The following is a 27341-nucleotide window of genomic DNA, read 5'->3' as shown; positions in this document are numbered from 1 at the left end:
AGCGCTGCACAGGAATGTCTGCCAATTATTTGTGGTGTTTGCCTCCATTCTCCAACACTTCACTTCTAGAACACAACCATACACCTTGTGGCCAAACACAGAACTGCACCCCTTCATATCACACTGACACATAGGACAATGCAGTGTTTGCCCAAAGCAACAAATCAGATGCAATTGTTCCGGAAGAGCAGCTTTCAAAATGAAAGCAATGAAAAAAAAACTGCTACAGCCTGAATAACCATGACGACAAACAAGGCTTAATATTTTTTAGCACCACTAGAGGCGCTGTTGCAGCATAAAAACAAAGCATGAGGTAACATCACACTTCAGCGACTCTGATTGGCTAGCTGACAGTTAGTGACGTCTCCGCCAGCCAATGGCAGCGAAGTTGCCGTTGCCGTTGCGGACGTAATGACGCTCCTCCTACGGCCGCAACAACAGAGAAGGGGCGGGGCGTTGGTGGGGTGACACGTACGGCGGAAGCGAAGGGACAAACAGCGAAGCGACACCGAGGCTTCTAGACGGGTGAGTAGCGGCGGCGAGGGTGTGCGTGGGGGCTGCGGGCCACGGTCGCCATACTGTCTATTGTGTGTTAGGAGAGAACGGCCCTGCCGCAGGACGGGGCATAACCGACGGCCCGTGCTGTGTGGACGTGACTGGAGGCAGTAGAGCACTGCTGATATGGGAGCAGATACGGGGGGAGAGGCTGAAAGTGAAAGGAGCAGCCGTCATGTGTTATTGTATGCAGGGGCCTATGGACGAGGCAGTGCATCAGATGTGTGTGTGTGTGTGTGTATATATATATATATATATATATATATATATATATATATATATATATATATATATATATATATATATATATATATATATATATGACATGTGTGCTGGTACCATATGGTGGCGGCGCACATCCAGCTGTCACCTTGACCCTACTATAGGGATAGTAATCTGGGAGCAAAGAGCAAAGTCCTCGTAATGTAAACTAGTTTAACCCCTTAGGGAAGCTGCTTTTTTTTTTCTTTAATTTCACGTTTTTCTTTTTTTTTTCCCTCCCAATTTTCAAATAAAATCTCACCTTTTTTATTTTCCCATCGCCGCTGCTGTCTACGGGTGTTTTTTTTTTTTTTGTGGGACAAGTTGTATTTTTCCATGGTACCATGTAATGTACTAAAAAACTTTTTTTAAAAACTCTTAAGTTGTCATTTGGAGGGGGGGGGGGGATACAATCCCGCCATCGCGGGGGGCGGGTCTTGTTTCTGTGGCGTACACACTGCGGCAAAAATGTGGCAGCTTTATTCTGTCGGTCAGTGCACTAATGACTAGATATAATGGAAAGATCCATTTTTTTTTTTTTTTTTTTCACAGTTAAAAAATGTACCATTTTGGGGGAAAGAAACCTTTCTTCTGCCGGCCGTCACTTTTTTCCATGGTTGAGGGCTCGTGTTTCGCGTGACTCCCTGCAGTCTCTATTGATACAATCTTGCAGTTTCCGGGAGTTGCTGATCACTTTTTAACTTTTTTCTTAGAGGCGGGGTGACAAAGAAAAAAAAAAGTGTAATTCTGGTGTTTGTGCACCTTTTTTCTTCTCACCATGCAGGCTAACATGCTCGTTTGATAGATTGGACTTTTCTCAATGCGACGCCATCAAATATGTGTTGTTGTTGTTTTTTTTCTATTGTAAATATGGGAAATGGGAGCTTAAACTTTTATAACTTTTTATATCTTCTAATAATTTTAATACAACTTTTTTTGGATTTGTAATGATTTGCATGCTCTTACAGTATAATGTAGTACCTTAGTATTGCATTATACCATGTTCTGGCAGGTTGTCTATGAAGCCACGTCCCAGGCCTATCGTGAGAGGCAATCAGTCATTGCAGCCCTTGAGGGCTTCAGAAGGCCCCTGGCTGCTATGGCAACTGAACAGCACCTCATGAACTCGTGGCGGGAGGCCAATCAGGGCATTTAAATGGCACGGGTGGAATTAGTAGTGGCGTTCCTAGGATTAACTGTGTTCACACTGATCACGACGGTTGTGGACGGGTGACGGCTGTCGCCAATCGTGTATGGAAGGGGATCGGCTGCTGATCTCGATTCATACCAAGCTCAGGCAGGCAGAACGTAACTGTATGCCAGGGGTGTGAAGGGGTTAACAGTCACCCAAGAGTGTTTACTTGCTGCCACAATGATTAGGGTGATGACATTTTCCACGTACGGCCGCTTTCAGATGAGCGCATTTTTACTCCGTAATTGATTAGCGTTTTACAGAGCTGATGTAAATCTAAGTATCTATTCACACGGTTGTGGTTTTAAAAGTGCGGCGTGCACTAGTCGCGCCGTTTTTTTGCCCCCCTATTTGCATTCATTGGTACAGTCTCTGTGTGTGTGTGTGTGTGTGTGTGTGTGTGTTGCAGATATGGATCCATATCTGCCCAGTAGAAAATAAAACCGGTGACGGCAGATACAGATCGAACACTGATGACGTGCGGGTATGATGTCATCCATAATACAGACGTGTGATAATATACTCGGCTAAAGGGACGTCCACCCTGACATATGTTGCATGCATGACAAAACCATGTAAAGACACATGTGGTTTAAGCGTACGTTCATGTGTGCGGAATGCATCTGGTATATGGAAAACCATGCACATAGCATTTTTTTTTTCCGTCCAAAAGCCGGGCAGCTGCGCGAAAACTGAATGGCCCCCATTATAGCCAATGACAATGGCGCTGTTTGGTTCTGTTCTAAGACGGAGCCGTTCAATAGTGAGTATTCCCCTTTCCTGCTCCCCAAATGGAACAGAAAAGCAGAACCCCGAGTGCAGATGTGAAACACCCTTAATGGGGAACAAGACTTTAACAAAAAACAAAAACTACTCGGACAACTCTTTTAATTCGGTTTGGTAGCTTATCTCTTTTTTTTTTTTTCTTCGATCATAAAAGGAAAAAAAAAAGCAGCATAGCTTAATAAGTACATGGAGATGAGCAGCCATGTTTACCATTGACTGCAATGTGTATGTATATGTGTGTATATATTATATATAATGATCTCCTCAGTGCAGACAACATTGTATCCATTCGATGTATCTGCGGAAGGGAGAAAGATCTCAAACCGCAGTGGGGTTTATGTCCTCACTGGACCCGCGTTCTTCCAGATGATCTCAGTATCAAAAGGTTCTAGAAAAGTATCAAATCCAGTAACTCTTCCAGCAGGCGAGAAGACGTTGCAGAAGCTGCTACTCTGTTGCCTCTCGTCCCCTGCTGGTCTTGTGACTCAGGGTGTTGCTGCCAGGCATGGAGTAAGGGCCGGGTCGGAGAACTAATATGTGAACTCCTGGGGGCAAATACCTGTAAATTTTGAAGATTTGCCAAACAAATTCAACATTTTTGCTTAAAAGATTTTCTTGAAACTTCATCAGCTTCATTTGTATCGTAATACGATGGGGATTCTCCGCAGGCAACTAATTCACTCTGTTCATGTTATTGGTAGGAGTGACAGCGATCGGACCCCCAACCGAAAAGACAATGGTGCTGACGGGCATCTGTCTGGGATGATTTAGTGATCCTGCACTGGGCAGGGGGTTGGACCCGATGACCCTGGAGGTCCCTTCCAACTTTACCATTCTATGAGTGCCATGTTCTAGGGGTTCCCCACTATATCTCAGTCCGTGCAGTCCAGTACCCTGCATTGATGCCTTTTTAAGAGTGTATTTACATGGATGATGTCTATGTTTTTTCCCCCCCAGACATGATTTCTGTGCGTTACGGTAGTGTGAGATAAAAAATAATGTCAGGATGCTGTATTTTTGGGCAATGCTGTTGAAGTATCGCCCGTTTTTTGTTTTTTTTCTTCTTTTCCATATGGGAGCCAAAAACAAATGACACGTAAATTTGGCATTGGAATGCAATGCTTTTTTTTCTCTCCTATTTTTAACTATTGGAGCAACAGGCATATTTTTTCTTTTTTCTCTCCCGCACACGTATGAAAATAACATGTACAGCCATGCGGTTTCCTTACAAAACTCCTCACAATCACTGGCTTGAGCGCAATATCCGCCCAACTGATTATCGTACTCGCCCGTGTACAGGCAGCCTAAATTTATTTATGTCGCTGTTAATAGAGGAACAGTCAACACCGTTACATTAACCCTTAGTGACCAAGTTTATTTTTTTTCCCCATTTTTGCTTTTTAATGCCGTAGCATTACATCATACTGCGATCTAGCCAGCCAGCCGTACAGCTCCCTGTGATCTCATCGCGGCGGGTCATACGGGACCCCTGAACATGGGTCGAAGGATTTAAATGCCGCTGTCAGAATTGACAGCGGCATTTAAAGGGTTATCAGCCCCGCGGCTCATCGGAGCTGTCACCCACGGGCGCCTGCTGTAATAAACAGCTGGCGCCTGCAGTGTATGGAGAGAGATAGCCGCGCGATCTCCCTCTATAAACGTCCTGCAACGACAGGATGTAAAAATAGGGTGGTCACTAAGGGGTTAAAGGATTAATCATCACAGCAAATGATCCCTCTATCCACATGATTGTGGATAATTTGCTTATTGGTGGGGGGCCTGACTGTTGGAACCCCCACCAATCCCAAGATCTCGGTCTCGGCTCTCTTCTTCAGATGGAAATTGCAGATTTGAAGCGCTCGCCTACCTCCAGCGCTCCCAGTGAAGGGATTAGAGTGGAGGTGCCGATATGATCTCTACACTTTGGGAAACACCGGGGCTGAAATCGTTGGAGGTCCTAGCAGTTGGACCCCCACCGGATCCCCTGTTCTGTGTATAGGGAATAACTTTTAATGTAACATATGGCACCACTACGAGGGATATAGCCGAAAATATGCCAGGTGTCAACACAATGTAGTAGATCCTGTTAGATCGCCCATGAACATGTTGTTGGTGACGCTGGTCCTTTGTAGAATTACGGATTACCAGCTGGACTCGGCTTATTGTTACATAACACGGGTGCCATAGGTCCCACGTACGACGGGTTGGTTAATAGATAATTTCTGTGTTGCAGTTGTGTGAATAGTGTTGACTCTTTTTTTCCTTCTTTCTATGAACTTTGACCAACCTGTGTTACTTTCCTTTTTTTCCATTTTGGTTAATATGTTGCAGCTGTGTAGCAACTAGGGGTTATTAGAAGGCATTGCTCTCTCGAGTCTGAGGAAATCCAACGTAAATGTAAAGGGATTGTCCGGTCTTTACTATTGGCGTTGTACGCTCCGGAGAGGTCAGCAATAGTTGGTCAATGGTTGTCCGCCACTTGGGATTCCCGCCAATCCACTGTTTGCCTTTCCTGTGTCAATGCTGATAATGTGGTCAACGTTGCAGCAGCAACCTAGGTTGGTTTTCTAGGCGCAGCGTCCATTGACTTCAGTGCCTGCATTACCAAACCGGGCCACTATATTATGAACCGAGCGGTCAGCAGTAACAGCTGGGCCAATCAGATGTTGCTCAATTGTCTAAGCGAAAAGGGTCGTACAGCATTTACCTCTGGTTTCTTCTTGGGGCAATTATCTATCTTGTAGATGCTTCATGCAGGCTATGACTTAAACAGGCTTCTACTTTGTAGGACTATTTACATGGGGTGGACAAAAATATGGAAACGCCGCATGAAATGCATGCCTTATGTTACATTGGATTATAAATCCTATTTCAATAAGGCGTGTAGAGAACGACTTTAAGTGGAGGTAATAGGATACAGGTGCCGCAACAAGGCTTCATCGGTCAGGGGTTTGAGCCACTCAGCCGCTGTTACCAGCTGGCTCCCAAAACCACCCAGAGCAGGGCAAGAGGTGAAGTAAACACAAATTTGACAGGAAACTCTCTCCCCCTTCAGTCTCCTTATCACCCCAGTACTGTTTGCCGTAGACAGTAGCACAGCTGCTAATATATTCCAGACCCTACGCGTATTCGTATGTCACACACCATCAGGGGGCAGTTCAATAGCTATTTTCTATCATCTATAGAGGCTTGCAAAACAGAAAACCATCATCGGCTCCTTTCAGTATTTGATACTGAAATCAGTAGATAAGCAGCATAAAGCCACCATGATCTGTTGTAAAACTATGTATAAAGGCCCCTTTAGACACAATTATCGCTCAAAATTCGCTCAAAGCCATCTTTTGAGCGATAGCCGTTGCGTCTAAATGCACGGACAATTTTCGTGCACAATTCGTTCCTCACTCAATTCTAGTTTTCTAAGATTCTTTTAGCTCGTGTCCCGCTGGTAGTTCACAGCGGGATGCGCGCTGTAAGCGCGCAGAACAATGCAGCTGTTTGCTTATACAGAACAGCTGTATTGTTCACCGAGCGATAGCGGCAGTGTCCCGCTCTGCCTGCATAGCTCTTAAGTAGCTAATTAGCTACTATAGACTGCAAAGATGATCGTTCAAAACTGGCACACAACTGTCATTTGAGCAATCATCTTTCAGTGTAAGTGGGGCTTAAGTCAAACTAAATTTTAATTACATTTTTAAAAAAAAATGTTTAGTTGGTTCTTTGTTTTCCTTACCGCAGTTCACGGAGGTCTTGTGCTGCTTACTTATTGTTTTCAGTATCGGACACCGAATGGAGCATGTGATGCAATTGTTTTGCACACTTCTGCATAAGAGTGACTACCTACTAGCGTTTGCGAATCTGCTGCGTTTTTTTTTCTCCAGGTGTCTATGGGGCTTTCTAATGTTAAAAACGCATCACGGCAAAATCGCAGTTTTGCGCGATGTGATTTTAACATTACAAGTCCCATAGACACTTGGAGAAAAAAACAAAACGCTGCGAATTTCGCAGTGAAAAAGAACTGCAGTGGGTAGTCACCCTAAGAAGGCATTGATTAACAGCCTCAGGGAGACTCCACTGTCAAATTCCCCTCCTTTCTGACAATTTGGTGTTTGCAACTTGGCTATCCGTAATTGTACCTGTGAGTGACGAAGGTTGAAGGGGGTGAAACCAATAAGCTGCTCAGAAGCAAGCATCGGCCCCTGTAAAGGCCCATTAATACACAACGATTCTCTCCGTGAACACAGCAGGAGCATGCAGTAGAGACAGCACTCCAGCTGTGTTCTGCATACTCCGCTCGGAGCGCTCAGCTATATATCAGATGTGTGCTCCGTGAACACAGCAGGAGTATGCAGTAGAGACAGCACTCCAGCTGTGTTCTGCATACTCCGCTCGGAGCGCTCAGCTATATATCAGATGAGCACTCCGTGAACACAGCAGGAGCATGCAGTAGAGACAGCACTCGAGCTGTGTTCTGCAAACTCCGCTCGGAGCGCTCAGCTATATATCAGATGAGCGCTCTGTGAACACAGCCGGAGTATGCAGTAGATACTGCGCTCCAGCTGTGTTCTGCATACCCCGCTCGGAGCGCTCAGCTATATATGAGATGAGCGCTCCGTGAACACAGCAGGAGTATGCAGTAGAGACAGCACTCCAGCTGTGTTCTGCATACCCTGCTCGGAGCGCTCAGCTATATATCAGATGAGCGCTCCGTGAACACAGCAGGAGCATGCAGTAGAGACAGCACTCCAGCTGTGTTCTGCATACCCCGCTCGGAGCGCTCAGCTATATATGAGATGAGCGCTCCGTGAACACAGGAGTATGCAGTAGAGACAGCGCTCCAGCTGTGTTCTGCATACCCCGCTCGAAGCACTCAGCTGTATATCAGCTGAATGCTCAGAGAAGACAACAGCTGTATGCAGAAGATAGCGGTCCCGCTTGTCTTCTGCATACAGCGTGAGCCTTCATTTACACACTTATGCAAAGTGAGCGCTCAAAACTGTCACTCAAACTGCTTTTTGAGCGATCATCTGGCCGTGTAAATGCACACAACGAGTATCGCTCAAAAGATGTCTTTTGAGCGAATTTTGAGTGATTATCGTTGTCTAAATGGGCCTTAAGAAGGTTGATCAATTATAATTATTGAAGGCTGAGTGGTAAACACCACTTGGCCAGAAAGGAGAAGAATTCGATGGCTTACTGAAGCGCGGCATTGGCTGCGGCGCCCTGAAGCTGTTATTAGTGCCTACTAACGCAACATTAAACATTATGGGTAGTAATGAGTAGAGGTGGGTAACGGCCTCGGCGCTGCGCCCAACGCCGAACTTGCATAAGCTAAGACACACCCCTTGTAAAATTCCCCTCCTTTCCGGCCAATCGCTGATTTCCATTTCGCTGTCAGCAATTGGCCCATCCTCTTACAGGGGCTGATGCTTCTGAGCAGCTTACTGGTCCGCCCGCTTCAGCATTCGTCATTAGCAAGTGCAATTACTGACCGCCAAGTGGCAAACACTGATTGGCTGGGAGGGAGGAAAATTTGACAGGGATGTGTGTCTTGGCTTATGTAAGCACAGGATCGGCCGTGGCGCCATGAGGTTGTCATCAAAGGCCCGCTAAACCTTGCATGTGCCGCATCTAGCAGCTCCTCTGTTTTCCTTGTTTAGCTCCTGTGACTGAGCCGAAGAATTGAAATAAAAACATTGACATGGAAGAAGCCTCAAGAACTGATACTTTCTCAACTTTTTAACCACTTCAGTGTTTGACTAAAGGGAAAACAAAAATTTGCTTAAAGAACTGCCATGAAAACCATTTGGACCTCCAATGATGGCCAGAATAGGCAAGCCCAGTGTCGTCCCTCCCCGCACCCTGCCTTGCCGCATGGTGACCACAGCTAGATGTTGCTCAAATGGAGTGGTGGTCAAGCGTGGGTCCTGTGCTGTATTTAAAATCTTTATCTCCGACACAACCGTCCAGAATACCCCCCTTAGTGGTCCATGGGTCCTGAGACTATATCTGTTTTTTTGCTAAAGGTGGAGACCATGTTGTATGCGCCTCCAGCCCTTGCATGTACTGGAATACTTGTAGCTATATGTCCATGCAGTGGTGTATATATAATACCCTGTAGGCATGGTAGATGTTTCTGTACTCCTAGGTATATACAGAATGAAGCAAAAGTATGGACACACCTGTTTAATTGGTGTAATGAGAAAATCGACTTTCATTGTGTGAGAGTATTAACTGGGAGGGAGGCTGTACTTTTTTTTTATTCTTTGGTTGCCATTTTGAACGCTGCCATATTATATTCAGCTCATGTGATATATCCATATTGGCTAGAAGTTACTCAGAAACACACAGTTCTTGCCTTATCTTTACTTGTTTAGGAGTTAAGTGAGGGCAAAGTTTCACAAAGTGCTTTGCATGACGTGTTCGATGTGTCTGCCATTCTGCCGGATGCCCATGGTTAAACATTTAATCCAGTCTTCGTGAACGCAGAAGAACTGCAGGTGATATTTCTTCACAGCACTGAAGGATTAATCATTTCAGGAGAATCGTATTTCACGTTTTTTTCCCTGCATACACAAGGAACTTTAACTAGCCCAGAGATAGAAGTCCAAAGGCATTGAGTCCGGTGACCATGGTGGCCGTTCTATCGGACATCTCCGCCCAATCAAGTGCCTAGGGAACTGCGCAACAAAGCATCTATGTATGGCCACAGCAAAGTACAGAGGTGCGCCATCCTGTTGAAAGTAACATGGGAACCTGCTGTTCTCTTTGAGCACAGATGGGAATAGAGTATCCTGTAACATCTGGACGTACCCCTCTTGGGTGATCCATCAATAAAGGCCCTATAATATGAGTCCCCCCCAAATACCACATTGCATGACCTTTTGCAGAGAATTCGACGATTGACCTCACCATTCACATAAAGTTGTGCAAAAAAAATATGATGTTTTGCCCAAAACGGCGAATCCTACGGTATTGTGAAGAAATATCACCTGCAGTTCTTCAGCGTTTAGGAAGAGCGGATTAAACGTGGACATCCGGCAGAATGGTGGACACGTCAAAGACCTCATGTAAAGTACTTTGTGAAACTGTCCTTAACTGCTAAACAAATCAATACAGGGCAAAACTGTTGCTTCCAGTAAAGCCTGGCCAGGACTGATATATCACATGCCCCCTTGTGCTGAAATATCACTGATATCACATGACCCCTCGTGCTGAAATCAATATGGTGTAGTTCAAAATGGTCACAGAAAATGTCTCCCATTCCAAAAAAAAAAAAATGCAGCCTCCCTCCCAATTAAGGCCCCCTGTCCACGGCCGAGGTGGAATATCGCTAGCGATGTTCTGCTGCGGGGGAGGAGGGAGCGCTGACAGGTCTCCAAGATGAGCCTATCTAATAGATAGGCTCACCATGGAGAATCGTGGAAATTGCAGCATGCCACAATTTAAATCCGGTGAGCGGAGAATCGTTATGATTCTCCACTCGTGGACGCCGGCGCTGCACTTTCCATGGTAGCCCTATGGAAAGCTTTACAGAGCATGATCCACATTAAAAGCCAATGTCCTCATTATTACACCAGGTATATGGATGTGTCCAGACTTTTGCCTCACCCTGTATATATGCTTTATTCTCTGTGTGTGTAACAAGTAGGACCTGGCCTAGCTCAGCCATCTGAATGTTCCGTACACAAGGAAATACCAGTACATATTAGTTTACTTTTAAGTAACTGTGGTTGAACTTGATTTACCGGCTTCTCTATTACACTACAAATCAGGTTAGTGCTTGTTAACCCCTTCATGACACGCGTACAGCTATTTACATCCTAAGAAAACCACATAAAATAAACCGTATCCAAAAAGCGGTGCATACCACCAAAAATTCTTTATTATAGGAAATCATTGGACACCATTTAAAAACAATAGCAAAACTCTAGTCAATATGTTCAGCAGTATTCAAATAAGGGCAATATGGGACAGGAGCAGATACAAATAACTGCTCAGGCACAAGAAGTATATCACTATACAGTAGCCTGCAGATAGAGCCCACCCACCCCGCATATCGCCACATAATAGGCTTCCCCAGGGGAACTCAAATCCCGCATCCACTGCTGCACCCCACCATTCGTGGTGCCCATCTGTTAAGTTATATTGACGTCCTAACAGCACACGCCCCGTGCCATTAACATGTGAGCAACTATTTACGCCCTGTGTATGGAGCGAGCTCAGGAGCCGAATCTGTTGTGTCCATAACAGCCGACACCTGTGATCAGAGAGAACGCAGATCGCCATTGTTAACCCTTTAAAAGTATTTAAATGTCCCCCATGCGGCAGGCTGTTAAAAGAAAGCATTAGGGTTTATTCAGACCGTATATTGGCCGGGTATTCACACCAGCCGATATACGGCGTCCCTCTCTGCAGGACGAGGAGGCTGGAAGATCCGGGAGCAGTGCACTGAGCTCCCCGCCCCCTCTCCGCCTCCTCTCCGCTCCTCGCCACTATTTGCAATGAGGAGGCGGAGCTAAGTTGTTTTGTTTTTTTTCTGTTTTGTTTTTTTTTTAACGTAGCTCGCCCCCACCCTTTGCAAATAGTGCTGAGGGGCGGAGAGGAAGCTCAGTGCACTGCTCCCGACTCTTCCAGCCTCCTCCCCCTGCAGAGAGGGACGCCGTATATCGAGTGAGTGAAAAGCTATCAGTCATGTTCCCCAAATTGATACAAATACAAACTACAAGTCACCCTGCAAAAAAAAAAAAAACCGAGCCTAACATATCCCTGTAGCTAGAAGAATGTAAGTTATGGGCATCAAAAGATTCCGTCAGGAAGCCATTGTGGGTTTTGTCCTACTCCGCTCTACTTAGACATTTTTAAAAGTCTTCCAATACTTTTATTTGGTACCTTTAAATAGTGCCGTTGGAAAATAGAGCTCTTCCTGCCAAAAAACATGAAAAATAAAGTTATATATATATATATTTTTTTTTTTAAATGGGAATACCTGAACTGCAGAATATGATCTGGGCATCAGAGCATCCATGACCCTTGTTTATGAAAGGGTTAAAGTAGAGAAAAAAACTGCCTTGAAGTTGTAAGCGCCCCAGCACCTGAGCTCTGCTCTGGGTTTCCAGCCTCTTTCCTGGGATTAGAGGGGTTTTATGGGATTAGATGATTATACAACTGCTATCCGGTTGCATTCTACGAGTGGACCTGCTGGGTGATAATGCCTTTTCATCCTGTTATGGTGGAGGCTTGCTCACATATGAAGCCAGTCCCAACTCTATAATAATCCATATAACTATTAGGCATTTGCTCCTATCTGTCACCAACTACAATGGTGAGCGCTTCATCTGCTGCCATCATGGTCGCCTACAAATCTCTGGAGCCAGGTACTTTGTCCTGAGATTGGGGGACACCCCAAAACTGTCAGCAGACTACAGGTGTCAACAAGAGTTGATCTAAGATCAGGTAGAAACAAAACCGTTGCACCAACACGGTTCAGCCGGTGATCTAGGTTCAGTTTGATCCCACGATTTTGGTGGATCAGACTAGTTGAACATGTTTGCTACAAGTTTCCTCACGATTGATCCATGCACGACGGTTATAGGACCCCGCATCCAGTCAGGCAGAATATTTCCACCTTCAGGTTTTGCATTCTGTCTATTTGCTATTCAAATGAGCAGACCGGCTGATTGCATATTACTTGTCTTTAGAGCTGCTTTGGCTCAGATTTCGTACCTTTTGAATTAAAGGGCTCTGTTAGCTGGGAAAGGCCCCCTTTTAGGTTATTGTATTGGTAAAATGTTCTTATGGGTGACGCTGCCTTACATGACCTGCTAATTGCCTGCTGGAGACCAAGTGTCTGCTCCTAGGCACCACTCGAACCTTCTGAAACCGCAGAATTTACCAATCGCATTACTATGTCTGACAAAATCATCAGATCCGGAGCAGCACTGTACAGTGAACACTAGGGGGCTGCACTGAGGTTTGTGGGGTCACATCTGCCAGAGCAGCACAGCTCAAATAAGGCTGGCGTGTTCTATCATTTTGTTATTACTAGTATAGTGAGAAATCCCCTTTAAAGGGGTTGTCCGAGTCATGAAAAGGCAGCTTAAAGGGTCCCCTATGGGGTAAAATGACAAAGCAGCTGATACTCGCCTCTTCCCGTTTATTCCCTGCCACCGCCTCTGGTCTCCACTGTGGTGGTTGCAGTCTGCAGTCAGCCTGTGATGTCTCATAAACCTGCTGCTGCAGCCAATGACCGCGCTCGGCCATACCTGCTGTGCGATGTCATTGGCTGCAGCAGCCTGTTTGTAGGCGTCTCAGGCTGACTTCTGACCACCTCTTTCCAGGCAGCAAGAGGGAGAGCGGAGAGACGTATCAGCCGTTTTGTTGACTTACACCATGGGGGGGATCCCTAAGGCCTCATGTCCACTAGCTAAATGGAATTGCGAATTCCGCAGCGGATTTTGCCCATAGGGAATCATTGGCCATCCGCGGTCCATTAAATTGATTTTTGCACCCGCGGATGGCATTTTAAAAGAATTGCGTTTTTCACGCGCGGGGGGAAAACGCGTCATGCTCCATTCTGCCGCGGATCGGTAACACTGCTATCACATTGATAGCAATGTGTGCGGATATCTGCATGCAAAAAAAATACCATTTAAAGCAAATCTGCCGCGGAAATCCGCGGCAGATTCTGTGCGGATTGTATTTTTCGAGTGGACATGAGGCCTTAGGCCGGCTTCACCTGACCGGGTCGGATTCCGGCTGTGAAGCCGGCCGGTGACCCCACGTACCTGTAGTTTCTGCATCGCATATGACTGCAGCCGATCGTTGTTGGTCATGCACAGTACTGATTTTTTTTTTTTTTTCCCAGTATTTCTATTTTCTGCACCGTCGTGGGTTTGAGGCTATCCGCAGCAAAATAGAGCATGCTGCGATTCTTTTTTTTTTTCCCCATCCTGATTTTATTTTTCCTCTGATCGCGGAATATGCAATTCATATCAATGAATGTGAGCGAAAAAACTATTTTACATGCCATTCAATATATGCTATTTGCTTTGGACACCATTTGCAATAGAAATCCGGTTGTGTGAAGCCGGCCTTGGGCTGCCCGTTCATAATTCGGGCAACCCCTTTTAAGTGTGGCTTCACACACAGCATTCTTTGGAAAACCCACTTGAAGATTTTGATGGGATTTTTTTTTAATTGTTTTTGGGTTTTTTTTCAGCCAAAACCAAATGTAGTTTAAGAAAGAACAACTATAAAGGAAGGACTTCTTCCTGCTGGAACCACTTTTGACTCTTGCGCAAAAAAACAAACTGCAAGTGTGTTTTCCAGAAAATGCTGTGTGTGGAGCCCCCCTTACAATGCAATGTTTACGCACTGCAGTGTATACATACATGGGTGCACTTGTATCTTGTCTCCACCCGTGTTGGGTTCCTCTTCGTTCTGACTGCACCTAAAGTGTGTTTTGTGATAAGAATCGGCGACATCTATATACCTTTTCTCATGATTTTTGCATTCCAGCATGTTTTGCATTCAGTTCCACTACTGATATGTAATTCCTTAGCTACGTATCGGCAATCACTTGTTGCCAGGGGAAATCATTAGCGGTGACTGTTGCGGGGCGGGACTGCACAACGGAGAGTCATGTGTATTCTCTTTGGAGAAGCCTCAGCCTATGGTTTTCTTGCAACAGCCTGCAATAATTGCACCATCTAGATCAAGAGCTCCCAGGAGCCTTCAGAAGTCTGACTCACCCGGAAGAAACTTTTGCATGCTCATTATACCTGGCTTGTCTCGGAGATCAGGTGTAGAGAAGCGGCTCTCCCCTCCTTCAGATCGCTCCCCTCCTTCAGATCGCTCTCCTTTGTGTAGCGAGCCTGCGCAGTGTTTAACCGCTGTTATTTCTGACTTTACAGGAGTTCAGGCAGAAGACGCCTAAAATCGCTTTCACAATGGATTTTCTTGATCGGAATATCAACTTTGATGCCCTCCTCAAGTTCTCACACATGTAAGTAGTTTCTTATGGTAACGATCATTTTGGTTTTGGGGCTATTAGACAAGTTCTAGGAGTCTTAAAGTCAGTGTAGTGTTATATACCAGACCCCTGTGCGCAGCGTATTACATCAGACCCTACAGTAACATCTTCTGACCTTCTGCCTGCTGTTAGGAAGATACTTTTGTTTCAGAGTAGTGATGACTCGCTACAACTTGGGTTTCCACACATTCTGCTAGTCATTCTGTATAAGACATGTATAGCTTGGACTTCTCCTATTCTGCAGTCCTTCGGGGGATATTTGTATATTCTATATTATGCGAGTCGATGAGATGTGCAGTAAGCTGACTTATTTTGGAAATAAAGTTCTTCTGCTGGACTTTAAGGCTAGGTTCACACAGGGCGGATTTGCCGCGGTTCTGCCGCGGCAAAACTGCCCGCGGCCGCTAATCTCAGGATTAGCCAGCCATGTGGACGAGGTTTCTCAGAAACCTCGTCCACACGGGACGGCTAATCCGCTGCGGAAAATCCGGTTGAAACCGCGGCTGCGACCGCCGCAGACGCGGTTTCAAAAGAAGCAGCATGTCTGTTTACATTCGGATTTTTGTTTATTTATGTTACGGCCGCGCTCTCCTCTATGGGAGAGCCGGCCGCAACGGAAAAGCATGCGGCAGGACCGCTTCAAGCCGCGGCGGTTCTCCCGGCGGAAATCTCGCGGTTTTTGCTGCGGCCAAACCGCGAGATTTCCGACGGGAATACGGCAAGTGTGAACCCAGCATAAGCATTTTTCAGAAAGCAGCTGTCAGGGAGTGATCAGCCCATTGCTCCGGGTCCCCTTCCAGACAGCCCTGCCCCAACAACTGAGGGGGACCCACTGCCTGCTAGGTGATTGGCTATTCATGTAATACAAGTACAGCTTAAATCTTCCAGAATGGGAGCCAGTGATGTTGAGCGGCTGGACATTCTGGTTTATAGAAGGTGTCCTAAACAAACTTTTTATAATTCCATATGGGCTTGGATTGTCTTTGGTAACAATCCATTTAAATTAACTATAGGTGTAATGGTTCTTTTTTTTTTTTCTTTAACGCTATCCTTTAATCCTGGGCAAATGAAGCTGGTTGCATGAATTCTCTGACTAGCTAATACACACTGCATATTAGTATGCATAATTAGTCTAAGATACTACACCTACTTTGATTAAAGGGGTTGTCCAGTTATATACTAGTAGATCAGCAGGGGACCACTGTGCAGGATCCCAACTGTTCAGTTTTTTGCTGAGCTCATGTGTTCATGCACTGAGCTGATTTAGGCAGGAAGCGGACAGCTCTGTTCACACTGCAGTAGCCAGGCTTGGTATTACAAGCCCAAATCCAATTAACATCAATGGGAACTTTGCCTGTAATACCAAGCCTGGCCACTACAGTGAGTACAGAGCTTCCTGCAAAAATCAGCTCTGTACAGCAGGCTGGTAAATCTCTGATCGTCAGGTTTCCCAGGCGGCAAACCCCGCCGATCTAATATTGATGACCTATCCTATGAATAGGCCATCAGTAGTTAACTGGACAACCCCTTTTAATCAGTTCTGCCCACATGAGCAAATGGGCAGATTGGTATTGGATAAACCATTTAATACATAGTCCACGCATGCTTCTTGTATTTACTGCTCCAACATGGCAATAAATCTGGTACTTAAATTATTGAGGAGCTAATGAAGAACAGGATGTGTTTGTGCTCTGGGATACGTTCTCTGTGAAACTGATGTTAGAACCGTAGCTGCAAAGTGAGAATGCGGACATTGTTGTTTTCTTACGTTTTTGTTTCCCACAGAGAATGTGTAATGTATTGTGATCTTATGCCCCAGTCCTATAAGTATTTCTATGATGCTGTGTTATTAAACTGGAGCATGTCATGGCCCATCAGCACCCGGGTAGAAATACTAGTAGAAATGCTTCCTAAAAAGGATTTGTGTGGGCAGAGTGATGGGCTGAGCAACGGGTATTACCAGGGCACGATAATTTAAAGGGATTTTCCAAGTTTTTGTAAAACAAAGGAGAAACAAGAAGAAAGTTCCTTATTCAATAACCTATTCTACTTGGCACCCAGCCATTTATCCTTTTTGTAACGGACGTAGTTCTTTATTTTATTTTACAAAGGAAAAAACCTTTAAATCAATCTTGAGTGGTTCTTATTAACCCTTTTGTCTGTCTGCTCCATTTCAGTTCCCAATCCACACAACAGCACTTGAAACGAGTGTACAGCGCCTTCGCCTTCTGCATGCTGGTCGCTGCTGCTGGTGCTTATTCAAGCGTGGTATTCGGGTTTCTGCAGGTGAGCGCAGGAATAGCTCAAGAGCCAATAAATGCAATTCATATTTTACTGCTTCGCGCTGTACAGTCAAGGACCCTGCTGGAGACACAAGGGGGCTTATTTACAATGTGCCACTTTTACTATGTCTTAAACTGTCTTTCAGACACTTTAAAAAAAAAAAAAAAATTTTATATATTTTTTTTTATTTTCTTGTGTGTTCGACATTGGGGTATTCCTTGTAATAAGAGGGGGCATGGCTTGAATTGCAGTGACTCGTACCAAACGTTTGGCGTAATGCAAACTAGAAACCAGCTCCTCTGCAGCCGCTCCCACACAAGGGCTGTCTGGAAACCACAATTGATGCACAGGACAATGGAGAGACTCCAGCGTTGGGTAAAAAGCGTTCAGTCTTTATTAAACAATCCAGACAGACCTGGAGGGACAGAGAACATGCGCCGGCTTACATGTTTCAGGCAAGCGTGTTGCTCTTAAGCTATGATTAAGGGCTACATACTTGCCTGAAACATGTAAGACGACGCATGCTCTCTGTTCCTTCATGTCTGTCTGCCTGGATTGTTTAATAAAGGCCAAAAGCTTTTAACCCTACGCTGGACTCTCCATTTTCCTATACAATTTTTGCATAAACTAAGCCAACTAACAGGTGGTCTAAACTCAGACTAGGCCGTCTTATAATGTAACAGATTTATCATTCAGCGGCACTACAGTTATAAATCTGGTGCATTTTAAGACTGTCTAGTCTAAGTTTGCACTGTCCAACTATTAGACCTTAAATAAGCCTGTGTTCCTTGTTTGTCTTCTTTCTCCAATTCCCTCATTGGTTAGCATCTCTATAGCAAGCATTTGGCTTGGTGGCCTACCATGAATGAAGTCTTTTAATGCTTTCTCCTATAATGTCCACTATTATATGGCTGCACAACTCCGAATGGACTCAAAGAGTTGTTGTACTAATCGGCAAGATCCCTATTTTGTGCAGATTGGAGGAGTATGAAGCCACACTTTATTGGGGGGGGAAAACTTGCTATAAATGTCTTGTCTTGGGGTCATTTTACACGGGACACTTGACAGGCACTTCAATGCCCGGCGGTTGTCTCAGCGCTAATTGCTCCTATGGTTTCACACAGGAGTGAGTATCACTCTGTGAATGGGGGCAGAGTAGGCCGAAAATGGCTTCCAGCTACCCACCTCCATTCACAGTAAACAGCAGCCCCTTATAGATGACTGACTGCTTGTTTATACGGGCCGATTTGTCATTTTATGCCTGCAGAAACTGAACCAATAAACCAATTATAATTTGTCATTAAAGGTGCATTCAGACACAAAGATGGCTTTTTAGCGATCATTGTGCATAGAACTACTACTTGGTACTAATGCCTATTAGTTCCAACTCGTAGCGTGTGAGCTGCTGGGAGCTGTAGTCAGAGAACAGACCACCCGCTGTTCTCTGAATACATTCCCTTTGTCCTGCCGTGGGGCGGTGAGCTGAGACAATGTAATCAGCGCTCTCCGGCCTGAACACAGTGTGCAGTCCATCTTATCAGCTCTTCTGGCGAACGATTGATTTCATGCAGAATTGAAATCAATCGTTCGGCAGAAAATGAAAGATAAGCACATTTACACGCAACAATTATGACAAATTGCATTACTTCATCGTGCGTTGTAATGCAAATGCCAGTCCTCTTGGGATATGCCGAGCCACGAATGGCCACCTTCTTTTTTATTAATCAACAGTTGTGGTGTTTCTGTAGTGTTGAACACCTTCGTAAATCGCCTTTCCATCTGTCGTTGCAGGGCAGCTTTCTGATCTTTGCAGGCACTCTGGGCACCATGCTATGGCTGATGTTTACTCCTCACAACTATGAAAATGAGAAGAAGCGCCTGGGAATTTTAGCTGCTTTTGCCTTTTTCTCTGGTGAGTTGTGTTTCACAGACTTGCAACAGAATAAATAATTTTCGGAGGGTGTAGCAGCTCCGCTCAGAGTCTAAGGATCAGCTTTCTTGTACAAGTGCCAGAATGAAACGACTTTACCCAGCACATTCCAGTGACATATTTAGCCACTCATAAATGGGATAAATGACATTTCCAGTATTAAAAATTAGTTGTTTATTTTGCAAGTCTACATTGTGACGGTATGTACAACCATCTTGTAGGTTTAAAGGGAATGTGTCATCAAAAAAAGGAATATATGTTGATGTACATATATTAGCCAAGAGTAAAATAAATCATAGAAGTGTCATATTCACCCGGCAGTGCTACAATATGACAATTCATTGCTCTCTCCCAGAGCCTTTTTAGAAGACTTGAGACCACTGAAAAGTCACACATTGGCACTGATGGGGGAATAAGAGGCTCGTTTTTTTATGACCGTACATTTGGAGTGCTGATTTTAAGATGGATAGATCACTCTAAATGTATGCTGATAGAAAAAATGAGCCTCTTATTGACCCATCAGTGCCAATATATCTTAAAATGAGAGAATGGAGAAAGGTGTAAACACTGCTGTATTAGTTGGCTCTGATGCAAATGCACCTTCCCTTGTGAAGATAGTTTATATACATAATATGGACTTTTTGGGGAGCACCTTCCTGGGCTTTTGGTCTTGGATGATAGTTACAGATTTATTAGGTATCAATGTGATCTATATTGAAGGGTTTTCTGGGCAAATTCTATTGATGACCTATCCTCAGGATAGGGCTTCAATAGTTGATTGGCTGGGGTCCGCCACTCGGGATCCTGTCGATCGGCTGATCACCTGGCCCACTTTCAGTGCAGCGAGGTCGGGGTATGAGGCGGAAGCATCCATGGAAGGTTTTACTTCCCTTGAAATCCATGGCAGTTGAAGCCTTCTACTACACTTCCAGCTCATTGGGGTTTGATGCAGAAATGTAACAGGAGGCAGAGGTCCCATTGCTTTCCGCCTCCTGCTATATCCAGACCCACTTCACTGAAAGCGTGACGGGTGGTCAGCTGATCACCAGGGATCCATAGCAGCGGGTCCTCAACGATCAACTATTGATGACCTATCCTTTAAGATAGGTCATCAATAGTATTTGCCTAGTAAACACCTTTTAATTTCTTTTGAAAGCTTTTGTTAAGGCCCTTTTACATGCAACGACCGCTCAAAAGCCATCTTTTGAGCAATAATCATTGTGTATAAATGTGCGCCCATCGTGCACTTTTCGGTGATCGCTGACTTCAGGTCTGCATGAAATCTTCATCCCTCAGGACAATATGATAAGACGGGCAGCGCTGATGACAGCTGATAACATTCTTTAACAGCTGGTATTTAGAGAACAGACCACCTGCTGTTCTCTAAATACATACAATGAAGTACTAAAGGGCTGATTAACCCATTAGTACCTATGCAAAATGATCGCTCAAAACTGTCGGTTTCTGACGAGTTTTGAGCGATCATCTGTGTGTAAATGCACCTTCAATCTTGAATACCAGTGCATTCTTTTTCTTAGTTTGATACATGTGATTACCTTGTTTGATGTCAAGATTTACATATGCAGATATTTCTAGTTGTTAAAATGGCAGCTACCCTATATCAGAGCACAAAACATTTAATGACTTAGAAATCAGGAAAGGTCTTAAGCTGCGCTACATATGAAAGGTGGTAAAAGGGGCACGGATTGTCTTTGTCCTGCATCTGCTAGAGGAATTTATGCTCCTTATAATGGTAAAAAAAAGGAAGGAAATTGAGTATATGTTGAAAACCGAGTATAAATGTCCATTTTTGTCTTCCAGGTTGCGGCTTGGGTCCCATCTTAAACCTTTGTATTGCAGTTAACCCCAGGTATTAGCATGTTAACCTGCTGTTCATTATGGCTAATAAAGTGGGAAGATTAAGGGGGTATTCCGGTGATTCAAAGTAAATGTTATATGCTTCATAAGGCAATATAATGTTATAACTTGTTCTACAAAGCTGCAGAGAGATCCCTTTGCTTGGGGCTCACACACTAGGACTGAGCCTGTCGTTGCCACAGTCTATAATGCTGCTTTGTACCCGTATTTTACTGTAATGTGACCAAACAATCTTGCTTTCTTCCAGCATCATTCCTACCGCCTTCATGGGCACAGCCGTGATCTTCATCTGCTTCACACTCAGTGCCCTGTACGCAAGAAGTCGCAGCTTCCTTTTCCTAGGAGGTAAGTGCTATTCTTCCGGCAATTTGTCACCTCCTCATTAGGAGTGATTAATGAGCATATGTGAGATGAATTAAAGCAATTACCATGCTGGGTACGGCACACATGCAGAGGCATACCTTTCTGACCTCCTATAGACTTTGACTTTCAGAGAAAACGGAACTTTATTCCTGTGAGCAAATGAGCTTCCATGTGCCCAGCGGGTGGTCTTAAGTGCAGCAAGTAATCTGGCTCACCTTATTGAACTCTCCCCAGTTCCTTACTCTTGGTGCTGATTGACGGCTACATCACTGTGAGGCACTCAGATCTTGTTGAAGCCATCATTAAGCAACAATGCGGAGGTTTTGGGAAAAAACAGAGTACTTGCTGAGTTTGGGACCTACTACCGGCACGTGCAAGCTCATTTGTATACGGGAACAATGCTGTTCTCTGAATGGTATGCTTTTCTGTGTGTCCCCCTACGTGGCACTGTAATTACTCTTATAAGCCATGATTTTTCAGACAAGCACACTTAAATGGATGGCATGAAGAAAGTAATATGATTTGTAGCCTGATCGTTGAGTGTGTCTTCATCTGTTGCTTGGATGTCTAGTGGCGTCTGGATTGTGCTGCACAAAATATACATCTTTTTTTAATATTTCTCCTTAGGTATCCTGATGTCTGCTCTGACCCTGCTTACTCTTTCCTCCTTGGTGAACATCTTCATTGGATCAGTCTTTCTTTTCAAAGTAAGTAACATTGCTTAGATTATAAATGGAGGGGGGAAAGGATCATGCTGGTGGACTGGTTATTTAATCATACTTGCAAAGGAATGCTACTTAAAGGGGTCTTCTGGGCAAATGCCATTGATCACTGGAGACCCAGGATCCTCGGCGATCTTTATTGGCCGGGTGTTTTCACTGGAGGCTGAGAAGGAAACGTCATGGAGGGCTTCATTCCCATTTGAAATCAGTGGGAGTACTGCCTCCTATTGCTCTTCTGCACCCGACCCTGGTGTCTGCGGAGGAAGTGTTCCTATTGACTTCAATAGTAGTGAAGCTCTCTGATGCTCTTGCCTCCAACCCCTGATGATGACGTCTGGCCACGCCACACTGAAAGCGGGCTGGATGAACAGGTGATCCCGAGCAGTGGGTCCCACACGATTTACTATTGATGACCTGTCCTCAGGATAGGTAATTGATAGAATTTGCCTGGAAAAATCCCTTTTTAACACTAATAACCTACCTACACCTAACATAAATGGTTTTTTATTAAATTCTCCTTTTCATAACCAAAATGCTAATTCTATAAATGCACTCCCATCTTTATCTTTTAGATGCACATGTACGTCGGCTTGGTGGTCATGTGCGGATTTGTTTTATTTGACACTCAACTCATTATCGATAAAGCCGAGAGGGGAGATAAAGACTATGTATGGTAAGACATGGCCTTCTTTCTGTATTACTACAAGTTACTATATAGGACAAATGGCCTTATGAGTATCTCTTCGCCCGATCTGTCATGGATTTGTCCATTGATGATAATTCTCTGAAAATCTAGTTTCTATATGAGAGTCACTGATGGCTGATATACACTCTATGAAGCCTTCTGTGGTCCAAGCAGCCAATAACTGAGGCTCAAGAGCCTGGACTTGTCTTATGTGATCACGTGTGTATTATAGATAAACCCATAAGATTGGCCAAGAACATGCAGCTCTTCCTGTCTTAACTTACAATTTTTGATACAGAAACTATCCAAACTGACTGATTACAGTGGTCCTTCCTTATCTATTCCTTTTGGGTGTTTTTCCCAAAGTCTCAGATGTGTTCGGCGCCTACAAGAGCGATGCACTCAGCAAGTGTGCAATGATATTGCGTACATGCTGCATGCCCCCAATCGTCATGTGCGTCTTCGCATTTATGCAAACGTAATACGCGCCAAGATAGAACATGCCGTAATTTTTCTTGCACACGTACAGTTTATTTCATGAGTGGCATATCCCTACCCATTCCGAACTTAAGGTCATGCACTGGGCTTCTATCAGTGATTGACTTCTAGCAGTGTATGATACTGCATGCATAAATGGCTCTCAATCACCGATGGGACCGCCCATTGGACCTCTAAGCTCAGAATGAGCAAAGATACAGATTACCAAACTACAAGTTACAATGATTCATTCCCCGTACAACTATATATCCATCCGCTCGGCTCCCCACGCTCTATAACCTCATGCCTGCACTTCGGATAGCAGCCTCTTCAAGCTGACTGGTTCCCTTTCAATTGGACTAAACTACAGAATGGTTAAAGGAAAACAAATAGAACCTGTAAATGCTCCTTAATACGTGATTATAATTTACCCTAACTGTGTGAAATGTGTAATCTGCTTAAAATATCCTTTTTAAAGAAGAGAATTATGGTAAGGATGCTGTTGACCAAATTGTGTTCTCCTTTGAAGGCACTGTGTAGACTTGTTTCTTGATTTCATCACCATCTTCAGGAAACTCATGATAATCCTGGCTATGAACGAGAAGGTATGTTTTCTGTAACTTGATTCTTGAAAAACGTTTTAAGATTTCTCTAATTGAGAACCCGGACTTATTAGCTTGCATTGTTTTTCTAAGTAAATGTTAGTATTGCCCTTTCAGGTCTTCTAAAGTTAACCTCCATTCAAAGTGGTCATACCACAAATGACTATTGCCTATCCAGAGGATGGGTGTTAAAAAAAAAAAAAAAAAATCAAAAAAAAAAAATCAGTGGAGGTCTTACTGTTGATCCTGAGAAGAAGGGTCCCATGTCCTCCTCACTGCACTCCCTACAGTGAGGAGGAGATTGAACAGAGTGGCGGTCGCACATCTGCGGCGCTGCTCCGTTCCTTTTCATTGGGACTGCTGGAGATAGCTGAGCGCTTGCACTTGGCTATTCTCGTGAGCCCTATTGAAATGAATGGAGCAGTACTGTGCATGCACAACCAACACCACATTCAGTTTCATGTTACTGCAGGTGGGTTCAGCAACTCACAGTGAGGAGAAGAGGGGGACATGGGACCCCTGCTCTTGGAATGGTGGGGTCTCAGTAGTGAGCCCCCCCATTGATCAGTTTGTTTTTTTTATCACCTATCCGGTGGAATTGTGGTAAAACACTTTTTCTAGTAGAGCCTAAGCTGCCCATTACTTAGTGTTGGCTTATGTATGAACAGTTGTTGGCGGCCGGCTTGGTAACTTATTGATTCTCTTTTCTAGGATAAGAAGAAAGAGAGAAAATAAGCGGACAAAAACCCATCGTTGCCATTTTCTGTTTCCATAACTTTTTGTTTGTTTTTCCTCTTTAGTCTGTCTTTCTGTTGGCTCTGTATTCCATGGTGTAATGAAAAGCTTGGGAAAAACTTTCCAGTGTGTGTTTTTTGTCTTTTTTTTTTTCCCTTTTTTCCCCCAGCTCTTTTTAATATTTGCCTGTATTACGATATTTCCTTTTATTGTTTTGGTTTCTTTTATTTTTCTTTTATCCTTTTTGTGCTTAAATCTTCTTCATGTCAGTTTTATTGCCACGATGCGCAAAAATTGGAAGATTAACAAATGACTTTGAGGTTTCTTAAATGCATACTTGAGGCACAATATTCCTGAGCAAGTCTCTTTAAGGCAAAAATCGACACGTTTTGTGCTGGAATTTGTGCATCATACGTAAGTCGCTGTTGAAAGAATTTCTAAATCCCTATCCTATCTGATCTAGAGTGTAACATACGGCACATTGAGTACCTACGAGTTTGGACAAGGTGGGTTTGGGCTTTTCCAATTCCCCCCTAATGTTCTCTTGCGTGTTCAACCATCGGGCAATTAAAAGGATTTCCAAGCAGTACCACAGAAAATGTGAAGGATGTTACAACTTAACTGGAATTTCATGATTTCTCTATTTTTGAGCCCAGTTAACGTTGGGAGTTTTTAGTTTAACCTTTTTTTTGCTTTTTAGCTCTACTAACTGTTTTTAACCACTTGCACTAACGGTCCACACCCGGGATAATTTGGTGCTTTTCTCGTTAAAGAATAGACCAGTGAAAGCCTCTGTCACTTTGCTGTGCCCGTGCCTGGCTGAAACCCAATTGTTCAAACCTGACGTGTAAAAGCTGTGTTTGCTTTCCTGCTTTCTGCCAACTCTTGTGTTTATTCAACGATCAAGTTGCCATCTCACGAAGGAAGTTAGTAAGGACTTAAAGCACTGTATAAATATTAGAAGCAAAGAGATCTGTACAGCCCCTTCTTCCCCCTGACATCGTTTATATCTAGACATTTGCCAGCTTGCCAGGATCAAGTGTCCTAACAATGGAGATCTTAAGACACAAAACCAGTTATGTAAGAAGGCAAATCCAAATGAAACCCCTGCACAAAAAAGTATTGATACGCTGGAATTCCGTGTAGTCGTTCTATTTCATAGACTCGCTTGCTTTAGAAGTAGTATATTGCAAATAGATTTCTGTGGTTTTTGGGAGTGGAACTCTATGGTGTTGATGAAGTCTACCTTGACGTCTAATGACTGGAGCTTTTCACGCTCGCGATACTCACACCAGGTCTTTTATAACCAGGTCTTGATCCAAAAGTTGCTTGACCAGTCACCCATCTCTTGTATGATGGAATCGGAGAAGATCGAATCGGCTGGAAATCCATCTTTGCAGCGGCTGGGATATGATCTCCATCCAGAAACGTAATCTCGTCTCGTTTTCTGCTCAAGAACGATCCCCCGTCTGAGATCTTTTGAGGACCTTTTTACATAGTTTCCTAAATAATCGCTCTCTTGTTTGAAAACACAGGAACAGAGGTCGGGTGCTTAAGCGCCTGACAGTCGTCCTGTCTAAAACCACTCCAAGTAGGTAGTATCTGTATCCATGCACACTATGGCATTCATCCCATCGTTCCTGATTGGCAGCAGTACTTCAGTATGTATGGTCACCTTTTGTTGACTGCGTTGTTAGCGGGGTTTTCCACTCGTTTTCCACTTTTTTTTTTTTCAGTCTGAGACTTTGTGCAGGAGGTTGGATTAAAGTGTTACTTTCCCTCTGCTGTCCCCCTTGCCCTCACCCCTGCATGCTTTTAGGGTTACGGCAAGCTGCTTTAGAAACAGTGCCAAGAAGTACGTTGAATAAAAAAAAAAAATTCTATGTGAAAAATGTATAACATGTTTTCATAACTTTATTTTATAGTGCAGTGATTTCTCTGATTTGAAAACATTAACTGACTGTGAACGCAGTGGAAATTTTTGATCGATAAACCAAACTAAGAATTAATTTGTACAAGTTCTAAAAAGTACTAAAATAAAAAATTACAGAACACGTCAAACTTGTCCTTTTTTATTTATTTATTTATTTATTCTTGAGTGAAAGTAAATCTGTTGGTTTACAAAAAAAGATTAGCCGCTGTATCATGAGACGGATGCAACTTAAAACCTTTTATAGTCCTTTAACCCTTTCATTGCGAGGTGCACGGCTAATGTATGCTGTGATTTTTAACTGCTTGCTGCAAATAGAATATCAGTGCTAAAGCTTAGATTTTTAACGGCGTGGCCTAGTGCTGCATGGAGGAGAGCTGCTTTACTGTACATTAGAGACGAGAGTATACTCGCTAAGGCACATTACTCGAGCGAGTATCTCCCTGCTCGTCTCTGAAGATTCGGGGGTCGGCACGGGTGACAGGTGAGTTGCGGCAGGGAGAGAGAGAGATCTCCCCTCCGTTCCTCCCCGGCCACTGCTGGCCCTCGAATCTTTAGAGACAAGCGGGGAGTTACTCAACTAAGGCACTACTCGCTCGAGTAATGTGCCTTAGTGAGTATACTCGCTCACCTCTACTGTACATGCATCCTGAACGAATCCATACGTATTCTTTCTTGCTCTGGTGGGGATCCTGGTTGTGGTAATGACGTCCCGCTTAGTACCAGTGCAACATTTATGACTCGGTGCAGAGAGAAAGCACACCGTGATGGCGGTGAGCTGAGGACCCTGTGGCGGTAAGACTGCGTGAAGTGGCAGCACAGTTTGAGCACTTTGCACATATACCAAGCAGAGCAGCTCTAGACCTGACTATGTAGGGCAGCCAGGTAATGGGCTCTGCAGCTGATACCCA

The 27341-nt window shown here is 44.2% G+C and overlaps 1 protein-coding gene across 1 annotated transcript; it reads left to right on the top strand.

Annotated features, from left to right (window-relative positions):
* The first annotated feature begins 432 nt into the window (after nt 1-432).
* Nucleotides 433-26561, top strand: TMBIM6 (transmembrane BAX inhibitor motif containing 6). Its single transcript, XM_066585858.1, has 10 exons — nt 433-525; nt 14707-14798; nt 17003-17111; nt 18900-19020; nt 20860-20908; nt 21164-21261; nt 21907-21986; nt 22574-22674; nt 23693-23768; nt 24477-26561. The coding sequence occupies exons 2-10, from the start codon at nt 14743-14745 to the stop codon at nt 24498-24500; spliced, it is 714 nt and encodes a 237-aa protein (XP_066441955.1). The 5' UTR covers nt 433-525; nt 14707-14742; the 3' UTR covers nt 24501-26561.
* Nucleotides 26562-27341: the final 780 nt, after the last annotated feature.

This window comes from Eleutherodactylus coqui, chromosome 1 (genome assembly GCF_035609145.1).
Source record: "Eleutherodactylus coqui strain aEleCoq1 chromosome 1, aEleCoq1.hap1, whole genome shotgun sequence".
NCBI lineage: Eukaryota > Metazoa > Chordata > Amphibia > Anura > Eleutherodactylidae > Eleutherodactylus > Eleutherodactylus coqui.
The sequence above is the reverse complement of the archived record's forward strand: the minus strand, read 5'-3'. Positions and strand labels throughout refer to the sequence as shown.